This window comes from Oncorhynchus gorbuscha, linkage group LG22, assembly GCF_021184085.1.
Source record: "Oncorhynchus gorbuscha isolate QuinsamMale2020 ecotype Even-year linkage group LG22, OgorEven_v1.0, whole genome shotgun sequence".
NCBI classification, from domain to species: domain Eukaryota; kingdom Metazoa; phylum Chordata; class Actinopteri; order Salmoniformes; family Salmonidae; genus Oncorhynchus; species Oncorhynchus gorbuscha.
Genome location: NC_060194.1, coordinates 33,892,960 through 33,918,892, shown reverse-complemented (window position 1 = coordinate 33,918,892; position 25,933 = coordinate 33,892,960). Strand labels below are relative to the sequence as shown.

Genomic DNA, 25,933 nt, shown 5'->3' with positions numbered 1-25,933 from the left:
CATTCTAAAACAGACCAGTTCTACAAAGTATGGGAACCTTATCTAAATTATCTAGAACCTGAGGTATCAACTATTATGCTGCAAGGATTCTCTTAGAATGGCGGGGATCTATGTATTTCAGAACTACACTGTACGTTCCATGTGTGGAACCTAACCTCTTGGTTTAAACTGAGCTTTTTTGTTTACTTTCTGTTTGTAAGTTTGTTTAAAATGTATGTATTGAGAGACGCAATGATGGTGATGGGGTGAGAGAGGCACAGAGCGGGAAGAGGAAAATGGTGTACGTATGTATGGGTGTGTATAGGTGGGTGCGTGCGTGTATGTATGCATAGGTGTGTGTATATGCATGGGTATATGTATATGTGTGTATGTATGTGTATGTATGTATGTATGTATGTATGTATGTATGTGTATATATATGCACGTAGATATGGGTAAGTGGGGGCTGTTTTTCTTTTTGTTCTGTGTGCTTTGTCTCTGTTGTATCTCTTAATATGGGTGAAAATTGTGAAATTTCAATAAAAATACTGTTACAAAAACAAATGGTAATGACTGCATCTGCTCAGGGGATCCTCCTCACAGATCGGCCCTTACACAGTCTAGGGGATTAGGATGATTGGGCTTTAAACAGGCCATCTTGTTTAACTGGCCAAATTCACAGGTGTTTCCTTAGCTTCCTCCACCACTGTGATCTCCTCAACAAATTTGGGCTGCAGGCCCTGAGGGACAAACTGTACAAACCGAAGGGAGAAAAGTTTTGTTTTAGCTCCACGAGAGGGGTTATGATATGATAGTAAACATAACAAATGTTTCGTCGCTGTGTGTGTGTTTGTTTTTTTCACCTGAAACTGGTCGTCTCTCTCCAAGAGGTGTTTAATCTTCAGTGGGGGACCAGGGATGTGGGGAAACAGACGTTCCCTGAAAACACAGACACGGTCGCACACACACACACACCACAGTCAGTCAGCAGCCAGGGAATAACACCACTAATACCATAGCCACAGCCGGCCCACTCATTAGACAGGATTAGGTTGCCGCCTATGGCAGCAGGGTGACGAGTGCAGCATTTTTGGAGCTAAACTGACAAAGACACACCTAAAACCACAACAACAACACTTAAAACCTCACATAAGTCTGCCCGAAAATGACAATTTCTCTCAACCAGTGGCATATGGGCTTTTTAAGTGAGCGCTGATGCCGCCCTGTGATAAGCGGTGCCCACTTTGTCAAAGGCAGGGACGCAAAATGTTTAGATTGTCCATTCCCCGCGTGCCTCTCCAGGGTGCTGTTGGAGACACAAATCGGTGCGGGTCTTTACCAACGTCAAAACAATTATCTAACGTAAATAATTTCGCAGATATGGGATATGGTAGAAAGAGTATGTGGCCTTTTCTGTAGCCTACAGGCTGGAGATAAAATGTATGACAATGTAATGCGACGGACACTTTTTACATCATGCAGGTTTCTCAGATTAAAATAACCTAACCTAAATGGCACTCAATCAAAGAAAATAACGTGCTGTCATGTTAACAAACAACAGATCCTTAAAATAGGACAGGTCAAAGTACAATGGACTGCATGGAATGGACAATCACAACTGTTGTCCAGGTGTTTCACCCCAGTGTCATGATCAGTGGTTTCAAGTGTGTATCCGTAACTTTTTGACAAGCTGATCATAGCGAAAAAATACAATACTTATGCATTTCCCACTGTGTAAATACATTGCAAATAGGCTCACGATAACTCTGATAAAGTTGGGTAGCTGATATTCAGAGCACAAATAGCCAAATTGATTAGTCACAGGAATCAGGACTAATAAAGCCAATGCAACAGCCTGTTTTACAAACTGGGCCTACCACGTTTATGGGCATTCATAAAATTCCATTTGGGCTGATATGGTAGGCTACACCCCAGTAAGAACGAGCCAAATTCTTTTGGATGTCTTATTTTGGTCCTGTCCAGATGTCTTTTTTACAAATAGTAGGCTTACCACAGATGGGCATTCATAAAATAATATTTCAGGCAACACTGTAGGTGTCACGCCCTGGTCGAAGTATTTTGTGTTTTTCTTCATGTATTTGGTCAGGCCAGGGTGTGACATGGGTTTTTGTATGTGGGGTGTGTAGCTTAGTGGGGTGTGTAGCTTAGTGGGGTGTGTAGCTTAGTGGGGTGTGTAGCTTAGTGGGGTGTTCTAAGTCTATGGCTGTCTGAAGTGGTTCTCAATCAGAGGCAGGTGTTTATCGTTGTCTCTGATTGGGAACCATATTTAGGCAGCCATATTCTTTGGTTGTATTGTGGGTGATTGTCCTGAGTGTCTTGATGTCCTTGTTCGATGTTAGTTGACACATGTATAGGCTGTTTTCGGTTTTCGTTTCGTTTATTGTTTTGTAGTGTTCGTGTTTAGTCGTGTTTACGTTTGTTTAAATAAACATGGATCGCAATCGACACGCTGCAGTTTGGTCCGACTCTCCTTCACCATATGAAAACCGTGACAGAATCACCCACCACAAATGGACCAAGCAGCGTGTCAACAGGCAGGAGCCACAGGAGAGGCAACAGAGGCAGCAGCAACAGGAGCAGCAGCAGCTGCAGTGGGAGAGGCTGCACTACCTGGAGAAATGGACTTGGGAGGAGATTCTAGACGGGATAGGACCCTGGGAACAGCCTGGAGATTATTGTCGCCCCAAAGCCGAGCTGGAGGCAGCAAAAGCAGAGAGGCGGCATTATGAGGAGCTAGCACGGCAGAGCGGATGGAAGCCCGAGAGTCAGACCCAAACATTTCTTGGGGGGGGCTCACAGGGAGTAGGGCTACGCCAGGTAGGAGACCTGAGCCAACTTCCTGTGGGTACCGGGGGGCTAGAGAGACCAGGCAGGCACCGTGTTATGCAGTGGTGCGCACGGTGTCCCCAGTGCGGGTGCATAGCCCGGTGCGGTATATTCCTACTCCTCGTATCGGCCGGACTAGAGTGGGCATCGAGCCAGGTAAGGTTGGGCAGGCTCGGTGCTCAAGAGCTCCAGTGCGCCTGCACGGCCCGGTCTATCCAGTACCACCTCCACACCCCAGCCCTCCGGTAGCAGCTCCCCGCACCAGGCTTCCTGTGCGTGTCCTCGCTCCAGTACCACCAGTGCCAGCACCACGCATCCGGCCTACAGTGCGCCTCGCCTCTCCTGCGCTGCCGGAGCCTCCCGCCTGTTCAGCGCTATCAGAGCCTTTCTCCTCTCCTGCGCTGCCGGAGTCTCCCGCCTGTCCGGCGCTGCTGCCGGAGTCTCCTGCGCTGTCGGAGCCTTTCTCCTCTCCTGCGCTACCGGAGTCTCCTGTCTGTTCGGAGCAGTCAGAGCTGTCAGCCTGCATGGAGCAGTCAGAGCTGTCAGTCTGCAAGGAGCTGCCAGTCTGCATGAAGCAGCCAGAGCTGTCAGTCTGCATGAAGCAGTCAGAGCTGCCAGCCTGCATGGAGCAGTCAGAGCTGTCAGTCTGCATGAAGCAGCCAAAGCTGTCAGTCTGCAAGGAGCTGCCAGTCTGCAAGGAGCTGCCAGTCTGCAAGGAGCTGTCAGTCTGCAAGGAGCTGCCAGTCTGCAAGGAGCTGCCAGTCTGCAAGGAGCTGCCAGTCTGCAAGGAGCTGTCAGTCTGCATGAAGCAGCCAGAGCTATCAGTCTGCAAGGAGCTGTCAGTCTGCAAGGAGCTGTCAGTCTGCAAGGAGCTGTCAGTCTGCAAGGAGCTGCCAGTCTGCAAGGAGCTGTCAGTCTGCAAGGAGCTGTCAGTCTGCAAGGAGCTGCCAGTCTGCAAGGAGCTGTCAATCTGCAAGGAGCTGTCAATCTGCAAGGAGCTGTCAGTCTGTAAGGAGCTGTCAGCCTGCATAGAGCAGCCAGAGCTGCCAGTCAGCGTGGAGCAGCCAGAGCCGCCAGTCAGCGTGGAGCAGCCAGAGCCGACAGTCAGCAAGGAGCAGCCAGCGCCACCAGTCTGCCCAGCGCCACCAGTCTGCCCAGCGCCGCCAGTATGCCCAGCGCCGCCAGTATGCCCAGCGCCGCCAGTCTGCCCAGTGCCACCAGTGCCGCCAGTCTGCCCAGCGCCGCCCGTGCCACCAGTCTGCCCAGTGCCGCCAGAACTGCCAGTCGGCCAGGATCCGCCAGTCTGCCAGGATCCGCCAGTCTGCCAGGATCCGCCAGGATCCGCCAGTCTGCCAGGATCCGCCAGTCTGCCAGGATCCGCCAGTCTGCCAGGATCCGCCAGATCCGCCAGTCGGCCAGGATCCGCCAGTCTGCCAGGATCCGCCAGTCAGCCAGGATCCGCCAGTCAGCCAGGATCCGCCAGTCAGCCAGGATCCGCCGGAACTGCAAGTCGGCCAGGATCTGCCAGTCTGCCAGAATTCGCCAGTCTGCCAGGATCCGCCAGAACTGCCAGTCAGCCAGGATCCGCCAGTCAGCCAGGATCCGCCAGTCAGCCAGGATCCGCCAGTCAGCCAGGATCCGCCAGTCAGCCAGGATCTGCCAGTCAGCCAGGATCCGCCAGATCCGCCAGTCAGCCAGGATCCGCCAGTCAGCCAGGATCCGCCAGTCAGCCAGGATCTGCCGGAACCACCAGCCAGCCAGGATCTGGTAGATCCATCAACCTGCCTGAGCTTCCTCTCACTCCTGAGCTTCCTCTCACTCCTGAGCTGTCAGTCTGCAAGGAGCTGCCAGTCTGTAAGGAGCTGCCAGTCTGCAAGGAGCTGCCAGTCTGCAAGGAGCTGTCAGTCTGTAAGGAGCTGTCAGCCTGCATAGAGCAGCCAGAGCCGCCAGTCAGCGTGGAGCAGCCAGAGCCGCCAGTCAGCGTGGAGCAGCCAGAGCCGACAGTCAGCATGGAGCAGCCAGATCTTTCAGTCTGCCCAGCGCCGCCAGTATGCCCAGCGCCGCCAGTCTGCCCAGCGCCACCAGTGCCGCCAGTCTGCCCAGTGCCGCCAGAACTGCCAGTCGGCCAGAACTGCCAGTCGGCCAGGATCCGCCAGTCTGCCAGGATCCGCCAGTCTGCCAGGATCCGCCAGTCTGCCAGGATCCGCCAGTCGGCCAGGATCCGCCAGTCGGCCAGGATCCGCCAGTCGGCCAGGATCCGCCAGTCGGCCAGGATCCGCCAGTCTGCCAGGATCCGCCGGAACTGCCAGGATCCGCCAGTCAGCCAGGATCCGCCGGAACTGCCAGTCGGCCAGGATCCGCCAGTCGGCCAGGATCTGCCAGTCTGCCAGAATTCGCCAGTCTGCCAGGATCCGCCAGAACTGCCAGTCAGCCAGGATCCGCCAGTCAGCCAGGATCCGCCAGTCAGCCAGGATCCGCCAGTCAGACAGGATCCGCCAGTCAGCCAGGATCTGCCAGTCAGCCAGGATCTGCCAGTCAGCCAGGATCTGCCAGATCCGCCAGTCAGCCAGGATCCGCCAGTCAGCCAGGATCCGCCAGTCAGCCAGGATCTGCCGGAACCACCAGCCAGCCAGGATCTGGTAGATCCATCAACCTGCCTGAGCTTCCTCTCACTCCTGAGCTTCCTCTCACTCCTGAGCTGTCAGTCTGCAAGGAGCTGCCAGTCTGTAAGGAGCTGCCAGTCTGCAAGGAGCTGCCAGTCTGCAAGGAGCTGCCAGTCTGCAAGGAGCTGTCAATCTGCAAGGAGCTGTCAGTCTGTAAGGAGCTGTCAGCCTGCATAGAGCAGCCAGAGCCGCCAGTCAGCGTGGAGCAGCCAGAGCCGCCAGTCAGCGTGGAGCAGCCAGAGCCGACAGTCAGCATGGAGCAGCCAGATCTTTCAGTCTGCCCAGCGCCACCAGTCTGCCCAGCGCCGCCAGTCTGCCCAGCGCCACCAGTGCCGCCAGTCTGCCCAGTGCAGTCGCCAGAACTGCCAGTCCGCCAGTCTGCCAGGATCCGCCAGATCCGCCAGTCTGCCAGGATCCGCCAGTCTGCCAGGATCCGCCAGATCCGCCAGTCTGCCAGGATCCGCCAGTCTGCCAGGATCCGCCAGTCGGCCAGGATCCTGCCAGGATCCGCCAGTCTGCCAGGATCCGCCAGATCCGCGGAACAGTCAGGATCCGCCAGGCCAGGATCCAGTCCAGTCGCCGGCCAGGATCAGAACGCCAGTCGGCCAGGATCCGCCAGTCTGCCAGGATCCGCCAGTCAGCCAGGATCCGCCAGTCAGCCAGGATCTGCCAGTCAGCCAGGATCCGCCAGTCAGCCAGGATCTGCCGGAACCACCAGACAGCCAGGATCTGGTAGATCCATCAACCTGCCTGAGCTTCCTCTCACTCCTGAGCTTCCTCTCACTCCTGAGCTTCCTCTCACTCCTGAGCTTCCTCTCACTCCCGAGCTTTCCCTCAGTCCCGAGCTGCCTCTGTCCCGAGCTGCCCTTCAGTCCCGATCTGCTCCTCAGTCCAGTGGGGTTCTGGGTGAGGACTACTAGGCCATGGTCGGCGGCGAGGGTGGACAATCCAGGGACGCGAGGAGAAGGGACTGAGACATTGACTGAGTGGGGTCCACGTCCCGCGCCGGACCCTCCCTATTGTTTTGAGGTGCGTTCGGGAGTCCGCACCTTAGGGGGGGTTCTGTCACGCCCTGGTCGAAGTATTTTGTGTTTTTCTTCATGTATTTGGTCAGGCCAGGGTGTGACATGGGTTTTTGTATGTGGTGTGTAGCTTAGTGGGGTTGTAGCTTAGTGGGTTTGGTCCGACTCTCCTTCACCATATGAAAACCGTGACAGTAGGCTACACCTCAATAAGCACAGACCAATGCCAACGGTTCAGATTGGTTCAGATTTGGTGTGCTCCAGACAGGCCTTGATTACAACGTCCACGGACATTGAAATCAATCAGATTTAGTCTGTTCTGGACTAGTCTTGATTTTGCCTAAACATAGACGTCTATAAATGACATATTTTCAACTTTCATTCAGAACCAAAAATGCACCTGATTTCAACATCCGGAAGATACATATTTTGAAAGTCTGGAAAATATATATATTTTCAATATCTGGAAAGTAAGCATTTTCAACGTTAATTCAGAACCAAAAATTAACCTGATTTCAATGTCCGGAAAATATGTATTTTCAACATGTCATTTTTTTGTGGTGGAGGTACTGTGCCAGTTACTGTGCATTCACTGAATCATTTATGTTTTTCCCCTTTCTCTCTTTTTTCTAAGAATAAAAGGTGTTTTCCGCCTTTCGTTTGAAGGAAGTACAGTTTCAGAGTGAAAATGTGTGTGGTCTGTGGTCAGAGACTAAAACTAAACACATCAGTACTTATTCTATAAATACTTATTCTATTAATCTTTTCTCTTTGTTTCTCTTTCTCTGTCTGTCTGTTTCTCTCTGTCTGTCTGTCTGTCTGTCTGTTTTCTCTGTCTCTCTGTCTGTCTGTCTGTCTGTCTGTCTGTCTGTCTGTCTGTCTGTCTGTCTGTCTGTCTGTCTGTCTGTCTGTCTGTCTGTCTGTCTGTCTGTCTGTCTGTCTGTCTGTCTGTCTGTCTGTCTGTCTGTCTGTTTTTCTCTCTCTCGGTCTGTCTATCTGTCTGTTTCTCTCTCTGTCTGTCTGTCTGTCTGTCTGTCTGTCTGTCTGTCTGTCTGTCTGTCTGTCTGTCTGTCTGTCTGTCTGTCTGTCTGTCTGTCTGTCTGTCTGTCTGTCTGTCTGTTTCTCTCTCTCTCTCTCGGTCTGTCTGTCTGTCTGTCTGTCTGTCTGTCTGTCTGTCTGTCTGTCTGTCTGTCTGTCTGTCTGTCTGTCTGTCTGTCTGTCTCTGTCTCTCGGTCTGTCTGTCTGTCTGTCTGTCTGTCTGTCTGTCTGTTTCTCTCTCTCTCGGTCTGTCTGTCTGTCTGTCTGTCTGTTTCTCTCTCTCTCGGTCTGTCTGTCTGTCTGTCCGTGTCTGTCTGTCTGTCTGTCTGTCTGTCTGTCTGTCTGTCTGTCTGTCTGTCTGTCTGTCTGTCTGTTTCTCTCTCTCTCGGTCTGTCTGTCTGTCTGTTTCTCTCTCTCTCGGTCTGTCTGTCTGTCTGTCTGTTTCTCACTCTCTCGGTCTGTCTGTCTGTCTGTTTCTCTCTCTCTCTCTCGGTCTGTCTGTCTGTCTGTTTCTCTCTCTCTCGGTCTGTCTGTCTGTCTGTCTGTCTGTCTGTCTGTCTGTCTGTCTGTCTGTCTGTCTGTCTGCCTGTCTGTTTCTCTCTCTCTCGGTCTGTCTGTCTGTCTGTTTCTCACTCTCTCGGTCTGTCTGTCTGTCTGTTTCTCTCTCTCTCTGTCGGTCTGTCTGTCTGTCTGTCTGTCTGTCTGTCTGTCTGTCTGTCTGTCTGTCTGTCTGTCTGTCTGTCTGTCTGTCTGTCTGTCTGTCTGTCTGTCTGTTTCTCTCTCTCTCGGTCTGTCTGTCTGTCTGTTTCTCTCTCTCTCGGTCTGTCTGTCTGTCTGTCTGTCTGTCTGTCTGTCTGTCTGTCTGTCTGTCTGTCTGTCTGTCTGTCTGTCCGTCCGTCTGTCTGTTTCTCTCTCTCTCTCGGTCTGTCTGTCTGTCCATCTGTCTGTTTCTCTCTCTCTCTCGGTCTGTCTGTCTGTCCATCTGTCTGTTTCTGTTTCTCTCTCTGTCTGTCTGTTTCTCTCTCTCTCGGTCTGTCTGTCTGTCTGTCTGTCTGTCTGTCTGTCTGTCTGTGTTTCTCTCTCTGTCTGTCTGTTTCTCTCTCTCTCGGTCTGTCTGTCTGTCTGTCTGTCTGTCTGTCTGTCTGTCTGTCTGTCTGTCTGTCTGTCTGTCTGTCTGTCTGTCTGTCTGTCTGTCTGTCTGTCTGTCTGTCTGTCTGTCTGTCTGTCTGTCTGTCTGTCTGTCTGTCTGTCTGTCTCTGTTTCTCTCTCTGTCTGTCTGTTTCTCTTTTTTCTCTCTCTCTGTCTGTCTGTTTCTCTTTTCTCTCTTTTGTAAATGTATCTGTGTTTCTCTGTTCTCTCCCCTCAATTTCCTTCTCTCTCCATCTCTCACTTCCTCTCTCAATTTCTGTATCTTTCTCACTCCTTCTGTCAATTTCTCAGTGTTTCACCTTCGGTCTCTCCCTTTCTCTCTCTCTCTCCAGTTCCTGCTCTCTTCATCTCTCCATTTCTCTCTCTCTCCCTCCGTCTGAATAAAATTCCATGAATCCAACAGAATACCTCTGGAGTCGAATCAGCAGCAGCAGAGACAGGAGGATCATGGGTATTCCCAGAGCGATGCCAACGACCACCAGAGAGTTCAGCTGATTGGGAAATTCAAACGGGGCCACCTCTGACACACACACACACACACACACACACACAATGGTGTAAACATAACAAGCAGATGGAAAAGGACAGTGAAATGTGTTTTTTAGCACTGTAAAGCATTCAGTGGTTCTCACATATTTTATTATTTTGATATTTTCTATGTTACTGGCATTGTTTTTGCTTCAGTTAGCAATTTGAGTTTGACATGCAGATATGATTACAATATTGATGACTGCAGACTCACTGGTGGTGTTGCTCCAGCTGCTCCAGTGTTGAGATCCTCTGCAGGTTTTACTCTTCCTCACCCTCATCTTCACATCGTGTGAATGTGTGGGGTCTAAGTTGGTCTCATTGTATGTCAGTCCATCCTTAAAGTCCCTCACCTTAAAATACACATATACACACAGCCTCTTAACAAATAGGTCCACTGCTAAACACACACACACACAACTGTCTCTCTCTCTTTCTCTGGTAGAATTACCTCGTCATTGATCTGTAGCTGGTAGTGGAAGCAGCTGGCTCTGTTGCGTGACCGGCTGGATGGGAGACCCCACTGCACCAGCAGAACCCCCTCTCTGACCCAGGCTGGGTTGATGTCGGGGGGCGGGCGCAGCACATCAATATCTTTGATCTGGTATTTATGGGTGTAGATGCCCCACACGTCAGAGCATGACACGTTGAAAGTCAGGATCACCGAGGTGGCGCTGTTGTCCACACTGCCTTGGCACCCAGCAGACACATTTCCAACCACACGGTCAGCCTTTCCAGTCCCTCCCTGGGCTCCTTGGCCTCCTATGGCCTCAGTGACACAGTCCACACTGGAGATTCTCTCAGTTTTCTTACACACACTGATATTCAAACATACACATACACACACCCACACACAGCAGCGCTTAAAGCAAACACCTTGATTGAGGGTTGGTGTCATGTACTAAAATGAGATTATACAGTAAAATGGTAATTACACAGTAATAACCTGTGAATTGACAAGATTGTACTATTATTATTGTTAATACTTTTTATTTTCTTGGATATTGTTGGAAGGGCTTACAAGACAGAGGTGTAGAATTGGCTGTCGTTAGGGAGACCATGGAAATTCCAGGAGCAGTTGAGTTGATTGGTAGGGTAGATAAGACAGTGGGCCTGTTCACCTAGAGCTACAGACAGGATTCAGTGTGTGTGTATGCGTGTGCACCTGTGTGAGTGTGTCTTTGTGCATGTGTCTTACTGTCTGATAGGTTGCAAGTGTTTTTGTAGTCCTCTCCCTGAACCAGCTGCATAACACCATGAGAATCCCTCTGGTACACCCTCTGAGAGAGAGAAAGAGCGAAAGAGAGAAAGAGAAGAAGAGGAGAGAATCTGTAAATCTGAACTGTGTTAAGACAGGCCTCAGATTATCGTAAGGCTCTCACCTTATCCAACTCGTCATCCTGACAGGGGTCTAAGGGAAGTGGTTCTTGTTCTTCTTCTATGCTCTGATGTGTGTGTGTATCAGGGCTTTGGGTCTCAACTGGTCCTAAAGTAACTGTCTCAGCCGTCGGGTCTGTGCTCCTAGAGAACCTTGGCTCAGTCGTTTGAGATACTGTCATACACAGACACAGAACTCAGTTAGGCAGGGTAAACACATTGAAGATTGATATTGATCAAACACACTTTCATCACTCACCTCTCTCTGTACTCCCAAGGGAAAGCGGTGCCACAGCACAGACCCAGAGCAGTGTGAACACCAGACATTGCACCATTGCAAGCCTGGGAGAGAAACACACAGATACTGTATAACACCATGGTAGAAACATGACCACTTCAGCAGTTTCACTTAGACCTGATGAACTTATATGGTCATAGAGTTCGTTTTTTTTATTGGTTTGGTTCTATTTTCACAAGTGTGAGGTGAATTTTCACAACTTATTGTGCAAAACCCCAAACTGGTAACACTTGTAACGCAGCAAGTCTCATATTCCATTTTTTTTCCTGTGAATTCATTTGTTTTGTAGACCTCTTTCATCACACAACCATTGATCCAAAATATAAGTTTACTGTGAAATACCATTGAAAACGTTGATTTAATCACCAAAACACAACATAATGATATCTTCTCAATGTACTTGTTTTAACAGCCAATTAATCCAATAGCAAAAAAAGTCACGATACATGTTTCAAAATATCCCTTTGAATGCAATATGCTACAGTGCATTAAATGACAATACATTACACTGTTTTCACATTAGGCAATATACTTGCACTTCCCATTACAATTGACTGAACATAACATTTCCATCCTTGCAAAGGTGTGATTATTGAAGACATTTTTCACAATCATTGATGCAAAAAAATAAATGTATTGTTCAGATATAATTCCATCATATGTTTATTTAATTTGATTACAGTACACCTAATGTTTAGCAGGCAGTAGTTTCCATTAAGCCTATCTTGAGCTTTTGGCCATAGGTTCTCATCGACATTGCATTAAATGTCCTCATTATTCACACACCTGGTGGAAAACTTTTGGAGGAGGGTGGTATGCTAATGAGGATGGAAATCATACATCTTGTAACCATGTATTGTTTTTGAAAGTATTTTATTGTAATCTTGTATTGTATTTTACAGTATTCTATTGTACTTATGCATTGTAGTGGTCTTGTATGTGGCTCAGTTCATAAGAGCATGGCACTAGCAACACCAGAGTTGTAAACTTGATTCCCACTTGGGTCACATATGAAAATGTGTGTCACTTTGTATAAAAGCGTCTGCTATGTGAATGGGACATACTACGTTATTACAGTACTGTATCAATAAGACTCCCAGCAACTTCCTTTTGGATGCAGGTTTACTGTATAGGGGATACATTTGTTACATACAGTATATTATTTTCAATATCAGATTATTATTTTTATATATTTTTACTGTGAAGTAAAGTCATAATCATAATAATACATTACAGTATATATCATACTTAATATGCTTCTACTTTAGACATACATTTTCATTATGTAGTTATCAAAATCTTTAGTAGGAAAACCAGTTTAAAATCTATAGTTTTAACAAATCGTTAAGTGATTATCAATTAAGAGCAGTGAGATTAAGTAACAGTGAAATGTACGTAGCAAATGAGACAAGAATCATATTAAAATGAATGTGAGCGTTGCAATGTGAAACATATTTCTAGATAAAACACTGATTCATTTTGGAGAAAAGGTGAATGTATGATTTTGTGTGTTGTACTTAGTCAATTAAAAATGTGCTTAGAGTTTTGAATTTTGTACCAAGAGTTGTGAAAATGTATCACATTATTGTGAAAATTGCACCAAAGCAATTGAATTTTTTTTTAACTGTCCTTATACATCACGGATAGGCAACAACTCAAGACACATTAGGACTTCAAAATTCAACAGAGGGCCAGATATTTAGTATTTTTTGTTCTACATACTTTCCATCAGGTTTTAGACATTCTAATGTAGCCTGGAGTAGTTTTTTGAATCATGTCATTCCCTGGGCGTTATAGCTGCTGTAGAGGTTTTCTGAGGTATACATCTTGGACCAGCTTAACAACATCAAATCCTCACAATATCCATTAGGTGGGTACCTACCAGACTGATCTTGGATCAGTGTCTAGGGGTAACTGTATTATATACTCATGGGTTTAAGATAGTTGAGAAACACAAATACTAAATTGGCCCCTTCACATTGGACACGTCAAAACTTCAAAGCACAAAAAAAAAATTGTCTTAAATTTTAATAAAGCGGTAGGAAAGAGGTTAAACATTTTGGTCTCATTATATCAGGATAAAAGTAACATACCTCTTGAGTTTCGCTGAATATACTCCTTGGTTTGGTCTTGATGCCGTTAAGTGTCAGAAGAAAGTGTGTTGACACACACTGTGACGGCATGGGGAGGTAAAAGTGACACTAATCATTACTGGAAGTCTGACACACAGGAAACTACAGCAGCCACTCAGGGCCTTTCTTCCTCTCATTGAAGAAGGCCAAGCCTACTAACTGCTCTGATATGATAGGAAAGGGGAAGGGCATGCCTAGTCAGTTGCACAACTGAATGCATTGAACCAAAGTGTGTCTTCTGCATTTAACCCAACCCTCGACCTATGGAATTCATACTTTTTTCACCAAGATCCATAATGTAGCCTACGTAGCCCTTTGCTTTCACCTATCCAGCTATATCAGGTCAGTGGCTAATGGCTTCTTCAAGGAAGGGAGGAAGAACGATGCAAAATTACCTTAGGGGAATTCAGCCAGGTGGATCTGATCTCAGATATGATCAATAGCAATGCTTGTTTTAAATTCAATACAAGTAGGGTGATGTGCCTATTTATTGGGCTGACAGGAGAAAATCTAAACTATTGGTACTAAACTATTTTTACTAAGTCATTGTTCTTGTAGTACTATATCCTGTTCCTTTTTTCTTGTAGTACTGTTATTAGTACTGTTATTAGTACTGTTATTAGCACTTTTATTTGAGTGAATTCAGAAAAAGTGGGACACTTTTTGCATTTCTTTCTTCTGTATCCTCAACAGACATCTATCCAATATACAGTGCCTTCGGAAAGTATTCAGACCCCTTCCCTTTATCCACATTTTGTTACGTTACAGCCTTATTCCACAACTGATTAAATATAACTTGTTTTCTCAGCAATCTACACATAATACCCCACACTTGGCAAAGCGAAACAGGTTTTTAGACATTTTTGCAAATGTAATAAAAATTTAAAACAGAAAGACCTTATTTACATAAATCACAGACAGTGTCACCAGCAAAACACCCCCACACCATAAGAATCTGATTTTTTTTTAAATGTCACTACATGATTCCATGTGTGTTATTTTATAGTGTTGATATATTCACTATTATTCTACAATGTAGAAAATAGTCAAATAAAGAAAATCCCTTGAATGAGTAGATGTTCTAAAACTTTTGACCAGTAGTGTATATCAGGTACCACAGTTGACAGTGCATGTCAGAATAAAAACCAAGCCATGAGGTCGAAGGAATTGTCCGTAGAGCTCCGAGGCAGGATTGTCTCGAGTCACAGATCTGGGGAAGGGTACCAAAAAATGTCTGCAGCATTGAAGGTCCCAAAGAATGCATTGGCCTCCATCATTCTTAAATGGAAGAGGTTTGGAACCATCATGACTCTTCCTAGAGCTGGCCGCCTGGCCAAACTGAGCAAATCGGGGGAGAAGGGCCTTTGTCAGGGAGGTGACCAAGAGTTTGCCAAAAGGCACCTAAAGGACTCTCAGACCATGAGAAACAAGATTCTCTGGTCTGATGAAACCAAGATTGAACTATTTGGCTTGAATGCCAAGCATCACGTCTGGAGGAAACCTGGCACCAACACTATGATGAAGCATGGTGGTGGCAGCATCATGCTGTGGGGATGTTTTTCAATAGCAGAGACAGGGAGACTAGTCAGGATCGAGGCAAAGATGAACGGACAAAGTACAGAGAGATCCTTGATGAAAATCTGCTCCAGAGCGCTCAGGACCTCAGACTGGGGGCGAAGGTTCACCTCCAACAGGGCTACGACCCTAAGCACACAGCCAAGACAATGCAGGAGTGGCTTCAGGACAAGTGTCTGAATGGCCTTGAGTGGCCCAGCCAGAGTCCAGACTTGAACCCGATCAAACATCCCTGGAGAGACCTGAAAATAGCTGTGCAGCAACGCTCCCCATTATCCAACCTGACAGAGCTCGAGAGGATCTGCAGAGAGGAATGGGAGAAACTCCCAAATACAGGTGTGCCAAGGATGTAGCATCACACCCAAGAAGACTTGAGGCTGTAATCACTGCCAAAGGTGCTTCCACAAAGTGCTGAGTAACGGGTCTGAATACTTATGTAAATGTAATGTTTTTTTTACCTGTTTTTGCTTTGTCATTATGGGGTATTGTGTGTAGATTGATGGGGAGGGGGGACAATTTAAGCAATTTTAGAATAAGGCAGAAATTTGGAAAAATTTGGAAAAAGTCAAAGGGTCTGAATACTTTCCGAATGCACTTTATTAGCCCAACACATGATACATTTTTTTCTGAAATACTCATCACACAATCACACAAAATGTAATTGAATTGTTATTGGGGTACAATTAAGCCGGTAATAATGGTGTCCCAGTCTACCAAATGCGAATTGAAAATATGTTGTTGCCTCATTGTATACAAATGGGTGTGTCAAGCAGATTGTAATATATCAACATTAAATGTTTTTGTTGTGTGATTAGGAAACATCTTGAGAATTTCAGAAATGTGTCATGTGTTGGCCTAATATGTTGGATATATGTTGAAAGAGTTTACAGATTACATAAATGTAGAAAGTGTCCCACTCATTTGGTTTGTCTCCATAGGCAAACCCTTTTTGATACTAGAATTAATATTATCTCCTGTATATGGTTTACCTGAGGACCCTCTATGAATGCTTGTGCCTAGAATCAGCTATGAAGAGTTTTACCAATAACCATTTTATCATGGTTATTTTAGTTCGACTACAAAGACTACCTCAATGATCTAAACTAGAACAATCATCTCAGTAACGGGTCCAATAAGTAATTAGTGCATTTACCAACAGATTGGTTTAGTTGAAAAAATATGTTATTTATCTTTGTGTCGCATAAAATGTATCAACCAATCAATGTACATGCAAAAACAGATATTAAAACAATTCTAAAAATCCCCCTGCAGTAGAGCATGCTGGGAAATACTGTATGATACACAGTTGAAGTCGGAAGTTTACATACACTTAGGTTGGAGTCATTAAAATGTGTTTTTCAACCACTCCACATATCTCTTGTTAACAAACTATAGTTTTGGTAAGTCGGTTAGGACATCTACTTTTTGCATGACACAAGTAATTTTTCCAAAAATTGTTTACAGACAGACTATTTCACTTATAATTCACCTCATCACAATTCCAGTGGGTCAGAAGTTTACATAGACTAAGTTGACTGTGCCTTTAAACAGCTTGAAAAATTCCAGAATAATTATGTCATGGCTTTAGAAGCGTCTGATAGGCTAATTGACATAATCTGAGTCAATTGGGGGTGTACCTGTGGATGTATTTCAAGGCCGACCTTCAAACTCAGTGCCTCTTTGCTTGACATCATGGGAAAATCAAAATAAACCAACCAATAACTTTTTGAGACCTCCACAAGTCTTGTTCATCCTTGGGAGCAATTTCCAAACGCCTGAAGGTACCATGTTCATCTGTACAAACAATAGTATGCAAGAATAAACACCATGGGACTATGAGGCCGTCATACTGCTCAGGAAAGAGACTCATTCTGTCTCCGAGAGATGAACGTACTTTGGTGCGAAAAGTGCAAATCAATCCCAGAACAACAGCAAAGGACCTTGTGAAGATGTTGGAGGAAACAGGTACAAAAGTATCTATATCCATAGTAAAACCAGTCCTACCAGTCCATAACCTGAAAGGCCACTCAGCAAGGAAGAAGCCACTGCTCCAAAACCGCCATAAAAAAAGCCAGACTATGGTTTGCAACTGCACATGGGGACAAAGATTGTACTTTTTGAAGAAATGTCCCCTGGTCTGATGAAACAAAAATAGAACTGTTTGGCCATTATGACCATCGTTATGTTTGGAGGAAAAGGGGGAGGCTTGCAAGCCGAGGAACACCATCCCAACCGTGAAGCACAGCGGTGGCAGCATCATGTTGTGGGGGTGCTTTGCTGCAGGAGGGACTGGTGTACTTCACAAAATAGATGGCATCATGAAAATTAAAATGATGTGGATATATTGAAGCAACATCTCAAGATATCAGTCAGGAAGTTGAAGCTTGGTCACAAATGGGTCTTCCAAATGGACAATGACCCCAAGCATACTTCCAAAGTTGTGGCAAAATGGCTTAAGGACAACAAAGTCAAGGTATTGGAGTGACCATCACAAAGCCCTGACCTCAATCCCATAGAAAATGTGTAGGCAGAACTGCAAATGCGTGTGCAAGCAAGGAGGCCTACAAACCTGACTCAGTTACACCAGCTCTGTCAGGAGGAATGGGCCACAATTCACCCAACGTATTATGGGAAGCTTGTGGAAGGCTACCGGAAACATTTGACCCAAGTTAAACAATTTAAAGGCAATGCTACCAAGTACTAATTGAGTGTATGTAAACTTCTGACCTGCTGGGAATGTGATGAAAGAAATGAAAGCTGAAATAAATCATTCTCTCTACTATTATTCTGACATTTCACGTTATTAAAATAAAGTGGTGATCCTAACTGACCTAAGGCAGGGAATATTTACTAGGATTAAATGTCAGGAATTGTGAAAAACTGAGTTTAAATGTATTTGGCTAAGGTGTGTGTAAACTTCCGACTTCAACTCTATAGTTCTATGTAGCAGCCCTCTTGTCTTCTAAAAAACCCTTATTGCTTTCCAAAGAATCATCAAAGAACCCTTTCTTCCAAAAACAGTTCTTAGGATGTTGAAGGTTCTAGGTAGAACCCTGTTCTTCTGCAATTAACTATTTTTTTCTAAGCGTAAACCCTATGCTATGCTATAACATGCTGAAAAATACTGAAAAAAAATATTTGTAAAAAAGGGGTGCAACCAAACCTTCTAAACATATCCATCAGCTTTCCACAACGTTGAGGAATGCAAGCTTACGTGTTGTTTAATTATTACATGCAGGCAAATATTGTACCTTTGATTGAGTGAGCAGGCTAGTGGATAAAATAGAAAAAAATATGTTCCCTGACCGGGAATCGAACCCGGGCCGCGGCGGTGAGAGCGCCGAATCCTAACCACTAGACCACCAGGGAATCTATACATGCAATCTACAGTACGTATTTTGTTGGTCATCAATTCTATGTCAAATTCTAAGGAGCTATAAAATATTTGGCTTTTGCGATGGGGACAGGAGCGCGCGGCGACCACTGAATTGTATAATCAACCCAGTCAGCGAGCTTTTAGTAAGTCGTTCTTCGCTATTACGTCGTCACCGTAAAGATTATTTGTTGACTTCCGCAAACCTTGCTTGTGTCAATTTTCGAAAATAGCTAACGTTATCTATCTAGGCTGCTACCCATGCTTGCACGCGCTAACGTTACTTAATACTGTACGTTTTACACTAACGTTAGCTATCTAAACGTATTATTATTGTTCATTTTGTTATGTTACAAGCTACATAGCTTACTAGATAGTCTTCGTTGTTGAACTGTGGATTTGAGGAAAGCTTGTTTCATTGTTACCAAAGAGACCTAGTTATGTGTTGCCTTCTCTTTGTTTGTGACATTGTATTCGAGAGGTCATAATGAAGTGTGAGGCGAAAATCCCCTGGAGGGAGTCTGAATAATTGCAAATGGCGTCCCATAGACTAGAATGTAGTGTCTTGGAATCTCAATCGTCCTCAAATAGGCTATCTATAACTTGTATTAGTCATTGCCTTTGGAACTTGTCCCATTCTTTGTATTTTTAAAACGTCGATGGAACAGGGCAGGTTTTATTAATGCAGTTATGAAGTGCGCATACGACTAAGGTTAACCCAACTGGCCGGCTGATGGCGCTATTATGCCACCTACTACGGAGTCCATGGACTGCAATGGCATAGCTCAAACTTCATCTGACAGTTCTACTAGGGAAGAGCCAGAGACAGCGAGACACCTTGACAAGACCCCTACCTCAGATGACCAGTCAATCCATTAACTTTGTAATGGCTGTATCTCATGATGTTGTTTTTCTAAATGACTAATATTTTTTGTGTGCTTTGAAGCGATTTGAGATACGTTGAAGAAATGATTATTATTAATTTGACATTGTTTGTCATCTGCGTCCAACTGGAGTCATTGCACTCTAGCAGGCGGTGGAAAATTGTGTTTTCGACTCAATATTAAAGCTAGCTAACGATGAAGTCTACATCCTTGCAGCCTGAATGGATGTTTTATACTGAACAAAAAAAATATGAACAAAATATGCAACAATTTCAAAGATTTTGCTGAGTTACAGTTCATATAAGGAAATCAGTCAATTGAAATAAATTAATTAGGCCCTAATCTATGATTTTCACATGACTGGGCAGGAGCGCTGGGAATGAGTTGTTCCCCACAAGAGGCTTTATTGCAGACAGAAATACCCCTCAGCACCCCATCCCCCCCTTCCCTCAGACGAGGTGAAGAAGCCGGATGTGGAGGTCCTGGGGTGGCGTGGTTACACGTGGTCTGCGGTTGTGAGGCCCTGTTGGACGTACTGCCAAATTCTCTAAAACGATGTTGGAGGTGGTTTATGGTAGAGAAATTAACATTTTATTCTCTGGCAACAGCTCTGGTGGATATTCCTGCAGTCATCATGACAATTGCACACTACCTCAACTTGAGACATCTGTGGCATTGTATTGTATGACAAATCTGCACATTCTAGAGTGGCCTTTTATTGTCCCCAGCACAAGGGGCACCTGTGTAATGATCATGCTGTTTAATCAGCTTCTTGCCTATGCCGTTCTGTACCATCACTCATTCATATATCTTTATGTACATATTCTTTATACCTTTACACTTGTAGTCATTTTGGAATTGTTAGGTTATATAACTCGTTGGTTATTACTGCAGAACTAGAAGCACAAGCATTTCACTACACTCGCATTAATATCTGCTAACCATGTGTATGTGACAAATAAAATGTGATTTGATTTGATATGATATGCAAAACCTGTCAAGTGGATTCATTATCTTGACAAAGGCTAAGATGCTCACTAACAGGGACGTAAACAAATTTGTGCACAACATTTGAGAGAAATAAGATTTTGTGCAAATGGAACATTTCTGGGATTGTTTAATTCAGCTCATGAAACGTGGGACCAACACTTTACATGTTGCGTTTATATTTTTGTTCAGTGTATGTACGAGCCGGTATGACACGAGCGTATAGCCGGCTGCATAGACTCCAGTTGGAAGCAGACAGAGAGGAAGAGACAAAGCGAGAAGGATAACTGAGAGGAAGAGACAAAGCGAGAAGGATAACTGGGCCCAAAATCTTGTCTTCTCCAGCAGGTGGCTTTAAAAAAAAAAAATCACTCACCAAGCGAGGACTTTTGTGTGGAGGTCGATGAGTGTCTAATTTGGTTAACAAAAAAAATGTATGGCTTATTTGCTACGTGTGGCTTATTTGACTGAATATATGTTTCGTAATGATTAGGTTATATCAGTAGGACACGTGACATCACTGCAACAGGAAGAAAAAACAACTTTATTTCGGAGTTGTGCCTGGTCGTCACTATTTACCACAGCCACAAAGTCCTAAACGCTGCCTATTTCTAAATTGTATATTCTTAAAATGTGATTTTAAACCTAACTACACTGCTAACATTATGCCTAACCTTGCTAACATTATGCCTAACCCTAACTTTAAATGAAGACCAAAAAGCACATTTTTGTTTTATAATTTTTTACGATGTAGCCCATTTTGACTGTACGTGGTTGTACGAAGTCAATCACACTTCTGTGAAATCAAACTGTCCACTTAGGAAGCAACACTGATTGACAATAAATTTCACATGCTGTTGTGCAAATGGAAAAGACAACAGGTGGAAATTATAGGCATTTAGCAAGACACCCCCAATAAAGGAGTGGTTCTGCAGGTGGGGACCAGAGACCACTTCTCAGTTCCTATGCTTCCTGGCTGATGTTTTGGTCACTTTTGAATGCTGGCGGTGCTTTCACTCTAGTGGTAGCATGAGACGGAGTCTACAACCCACACAACTGGCTCAGGTAGTGCAGCTCATCCAGGATGGCACATCATTGCGACATGTGGCAAGAAGGTTTGCTGTGTCTGTCAGCGTAGTGTCCAGAGCATGGAGGCGCTACCAGGAGACAGGCCAGTACATCGGGAGACGTGGAGGAGGCCGTAGGAAGGCAACAACCCAGCAGCAGGACCGCTACCTCCGCCTTTGTGCAAGGAGGAGCACTGCCAGAGCCCTGCAAAATGACCTCCAGCAGGCCACAAATGTGCATGTGTCTGCTCAAACAGTCAGAAACAGACTCCATGAGGGTGGTATGAGGGCCCGACGTCCACAGGTGGGGGTTGTGCTTACAGCCCAACACCGTGCAGGACGTTTGGCATTTGCCAGAGAACACCAAGATTGGCAAATTCGCCACTGGCGCCCTGTGCTCTTCACAGATGAAAGCAGGTTCGCAATGAGCACATGTGGCAGACGTGACAGTCTGGAGACACCGTGGAGAACGTTCTGCTGCCTGTAACATTCTCCAGCATGACCGGTTTGGCGGTGGGTCAGTCATGGTGTGGGGTGGCATTTCTTTGGGGGGCCGCACAGCCCTCCATGTGCTCGCCAGAGGTAGCCTGACTGCCATTAGGTACCAAGATGAGATCCTCAGACCCCTTGTGAGACCATATGCTGGTGTGGTTGGCCCTGGGTTCCTCCTAATGCAAGACAATGCTAGACCTCATGTGGCTGGAGTGTGTCAGCAGTTCCTGCAAGAGGAAGGCTCCATGTCTCGCTCCATCCACCAACGCCGCGTTGCACCACAGACTGTCCAGGAGTTGGCGGATGCTTTAGTCCAGGTCTGGGAGGAGATCCCTCAGGAGACCATCCGCCACCTCATCAGGAGCATGCCCAGGCGTTGTAGGTAGGTCATACAGGCACGTGGAGACCATTTACTACTGTGCCTCATTTGGACTTGTTTTAAGGACATTACATCAAAGTTGGATCAGCCTGGAGTGTGGTTTTCCACTTTAATTTTGAGTGTGATATGACAGGGTGCTTCCACACAGGCTGTAAATAGGCCTAATCATATGACGCTAGCTACATTCCAATGGTGACATTCTAATTTTATCACTTTTAAAATGATGAGACAGGAACCACCATTACTGTTGGTGTCTTTATTTACCAGTGTGCTATATTTACATGTATGTGATATTTGATATTGTTTAGTTTCATGTAACGTATATAAGGCAGCTGGGAAGATGCACCATTTTCTTTATTGACACAGAATATCACCAGGGATATACCAAAAGTGCAGTGACATTGCTGCAGCTTAGGCTATATTTACTTTCACCAAAATAGCAATGTATTTGAAATGTGAAGATAGAACACTGAATCATCATGTTATGTAATTAAGTGGAGATTCATTGTCATGTATTGTCAGGTTATGTCTTGTTCCTGTTCTTTCTTTTCTCTTCGTTTCCCCCTGCTGGTCGTATTAGGTTACCTTCTCTCCCTCTATCTCTCTCTCTCTATGGTCCCTTTCCTTCTCCCAGCTGTCCCTCATTCTCCTCTAACGACCTCGTTTACTCTCTCACACCTGTTCCCTCTTTTCCCTCTGATTAGGTCTCTATTTCTCTCTCTGTTTCTGCTTCTGTCTTTGTCGGATTCTCGTTTGCTTCGCCCTTGTTCTGTCCTGTCGTAATCTGCCTCTTCATTAGATGCTGCGTTTGATCAGGTGCCTCTGTCCTCTACGGCCCGCGCCTACCCGGAGGGACCTGCAGTCAGTTGCCGCTAGCCCTGCTATTCTCCTCTACTGCTAGAAGGGGACTAGTCAACCGATACATCTGAAGAGGATTTATGTTTTCCCTGTGTTTGAACATTAAAAGACTCTGTTTCTGTTAAACCGCTTTTGGGTCCTCACTCACCTGCATAACATTCATAGCAAGAATAACATTTTATTGGTATCTCAACCCATAGTTTCAAGCTTACTTTATTCCATGATTTTATGTTATCCCATCTGCTTATAACAGAATGTTTTACCATAATGTTTTCTTACCTGCCTTTCCTGTCACATTTAAATATTTTATACATTTAGAAAGGTTTATATTTTACCAACAGTTGGATTGCAGAAGTATTTTATATCATATTCCTCTGAATTATTCAGCAATCCTGTTTAACTTGAAAAAAATGTGAAACATATAATATAAAAGATACACACATATTTTACTGACCTCCTCGGTTTGGAATAGTATTTATGTAGACAAAGTAAAACAAATTGTGTTTTTCGTAATTAATGGATATGACACAGTCTACAGAGAGAGGAATAAAAAAATACTGCATATAGGATTTGCTTTGAACATAATTTGACTAATATCTTCTGTGGGCTCGCTGGCGGTTACTGCAATTCCTAAAATACTTTCACCGAGGTAAAGACAGTTTCAGGTTAGATATTCAACGGATATTCACCTGTGGTTTTCCTAACGTCCACCAACAGCGTTAGGAACTGTCAACATAGTGACAAATCAAATTTTTCAAATTTCAATAGCTCTTTAACCATTACTCCTAACACTTTCAAAACTGGTTGTAGCTAACCCGATGGCATAGACACACATTGCACACCCTTTAGTTTGTCAATTTTCATCTCACATGGTTTTACATAATCTTTTCAAAATGTAGATTTTCAATAGCTCCTTGGTCATATGACCTACTGACCTCAAATAAGTTCAGAATGTCCACTGTCTATACCTTCATATCGCACACTCTGATGTTTGTCTACTTTCATTTCATGCTATTAGACTTAAATCTGTAAGCTTTGCAGGCCTTCATTTTACATGGCTGTCATTAAAAAAAATGTTAAGTCAACAAATGTTCCATCCTCGCAATAACTATCTTTCACATGGACACTGAAAATGTGGGATGGATCAAGGACAGGAGAGGTGTTTGAACAGAGGTGCTTAAAGGAAGGCGCACAGGTAGGCCTCATGAAAAACAATGTTTCATATGCTCTTTTTAATCACAGTAATAGGCAGTGATTTGTCAGTCACAGTGAGCTTGATAACGTGAAATAATCCTTTTCATAGCATCACTTTCATATACTGTACATTAAGACAAATCCTTCTACGTTTTGTATTAGAACGCAGTTTACATAACCTGATAATGTCTTGATATTTGAGTGCATTCACAAGCCACCTGCAAACAATTTACAAAATGCAATATTACATTTGAGGATTTGTTTTTCTGATGAAAATAGTTATTTGATGCATGGCCTACTATTTCTCATAAGAGAATTACAGAGGAGGCTATTTGAATTAACTCTGATTGCAATGTAAAGAATTCTAATAAAAGAAAACAGTGAGAGAAAAGAGGTCATGCCAAGAAAGGTACCGGATCCTGGCAAATGGGTTCAGGAACGAAACAGTCCAAAACTGAGAGGTGCCAAATCCTGTTCCGGCAGGTTCCGTCTCAAATTAAGCACTGGCTGTAGGACTATGACAAGTAGGTACCCTCTTCTGCATGACAGGATGATAAACCTGCACAGTCCACAGATTATATTTTTTTTTTACTTTTACTTTCTTTTAGTTAGTAAAGGCAGATATCTAGTTTAGCCTACTCAAACACCTGGCTCAACCAGAGAGGGATGCTATGCTACCTAGATAGCTATGGCTATCCAACACTGCAACTCTTCCAAGTCAAGGTAAGCTTTTGTTGTTTTAATTTATTGCAACCTGGGCCCGCCGGTGTGACTGCTAAACTTCTTATTAACTGTAAACTGTACTGCATGATTGTAGCGGATGTACTAACGCGTTAGATGTCGTAGCTATGTTGACTTGAAGTTAGCTTATATGGTGACAACAATGTAGGCTGTATGTAGCGGTTACGATATGAAGGTTTGGGTTGGAAAGGTTTTTTCGTCTTGTCAGACAGCTGATATGTTGTGCACTAAAGTCCACAAGCGAAGGGAAAAAGGGTAGAGGAGGAGAGCGCATAAATGCAAGAAGGAATTATCCAACAATCAAAAGGATCATGATGTTTATATGTGCCTGTTATGAAAGTGAACTGTGTTTGTGTATGTTCAGGGGTGTATTCAGTCCGCCAATTCTGTTGAAAAACTTTTCTTAAACGGAAGCAAACGGAACAAAATGGGGAAAACATATCTGAATTTGTCCAACAGAAACTTGTTTGCAGCTGTTGGACTAATGACTACACCATAGTTCAGCTAGATGCAGGCAAGATTGTGCCAAGCGGTATTGAATGTGTCAATGTCTGTCACCTTGATTACTTGCATTTCTTTCGACCTAGGTTGTAAACTTTCATTCATAGGCTAGGTTGTAGCAACTTCATGATGGGTATAGGGAACATTTGATTATTATGTAGTAGCCCAAACATATCCTTACATTGAGCTGGGTGAATGGAATATGATTGACTGTCATCCAATACGCTGCAATATAAATAAGGACATGCTCATTAAAAAAAATATCGTCCTCCTTCATCTTAAACTGCACCAACGGCCACTTTGTCAGAGAAACAAAGCAGCAACATTTCATGTTGACATAGGCAACATACACCGCACCGGGAAAGCGCAGACTTGGAAAGTACGGTGTCTGTGAGATACTTATATAATGTCGAAATACTCGTTTCCGCAATAAAAATGTGAGTCGTTGTCCCAAAGGCGGTAAGGCAGGCGGCAAATTTAGGCCCAAAATAAACCTCTAAAAACGCATTGGGATTATTTTGAACATATCTTGTCGAGTGAAACCTCTCGCTTCGCCTCTTCCTCTCTGTCTGTACTCTTAGTGACAAACATCGTAATTCGCAAAGAATGTTTACAGCATGTTTAATGAAATATACGTGTCATTCAACAGTAATACAGCCGTTGACTGTTGTCATGAGAAGCGACATAAAATAACGTTTTAAAAGAGCGGACAAAACTCACCTTGGTTCGATTTCTACAAATGTACTAACCACCACGTAGTCAGTAGATGAGACACTGACAGAACATACTTAATAAGAAAACCGCGGAGCCTATTCATACAACTGTCTCAATATACCGTATGTAGGCTAT

At 44.7% G+C, this 25,933-nt stretch overlaps 1 protein-coding gene and 1 non-coding gene across 2 annotated transcripts; both read right to left on the bottom strand.

Moving 5' to 3' along the window:
- Window positions 1-411: 411 nt before the first annotated feature.
- On the bottom strand, window positions 412-25,933 carry LOC124010243. Its single transcript, XM_046322696.1, has 11 exons — window positions 25,805-25,933; window positions 12,995-13,072; window positions 10,863-10,945; window positions 10,609-10,778; window positions 10,425-10,506; window positions 10,248-10,353; window positions 9,678-10,044; window positions 9,441-9,579; window positions 9,107-9,218; window positions 843-918; window positions 412-731 (listed from the first exon to the last, which is right to left on the bottom strand). Exons 3-11 carry the CDS (start codon window positions 10,936-10,938, stop codon window positions 642-644), a joined length of 1,218 nt encoding a protein of 405 aa, XP_046178652.1. The 5' UTR covers window positions 10,939-10,945; window positions 12,995-13,072; window positions 25,805-25,933; the 3' UTR covers window positions 412-641.
- Window positions 17,906-17,977, bottom strand: trnae-cuc. Its single transcript has one exon. It is a non-coding gene; the product is annotated as a tRNA-Glu (tRNA).

Excerpts from the sequence above, each read along its gene's own strand:
- LOC124010243 (XM_046322696.1), bottom strand. The coding sequence starts at position 10,938 with ATGGTGCAATGTCTGGTGTTCACACTGCTCTGGGTCTGTGCTGTGGCA. Across the intron at positions 10,045-10,247 it reads CAATTCTACACCTCTGTCTT|TGTGTGTAAGAAAACTGAGA; the intron begins GTAAGCCCTTCC and ends TTTGAATATCAG. Across the intron at positions 919-9,106 it reads CTGCTGATTCGACTCCAGAG|GGAACGTCTGTTTCCCCACA; the intron begins GTATTCTGTTGG and ends CTGTGTTTTCAG.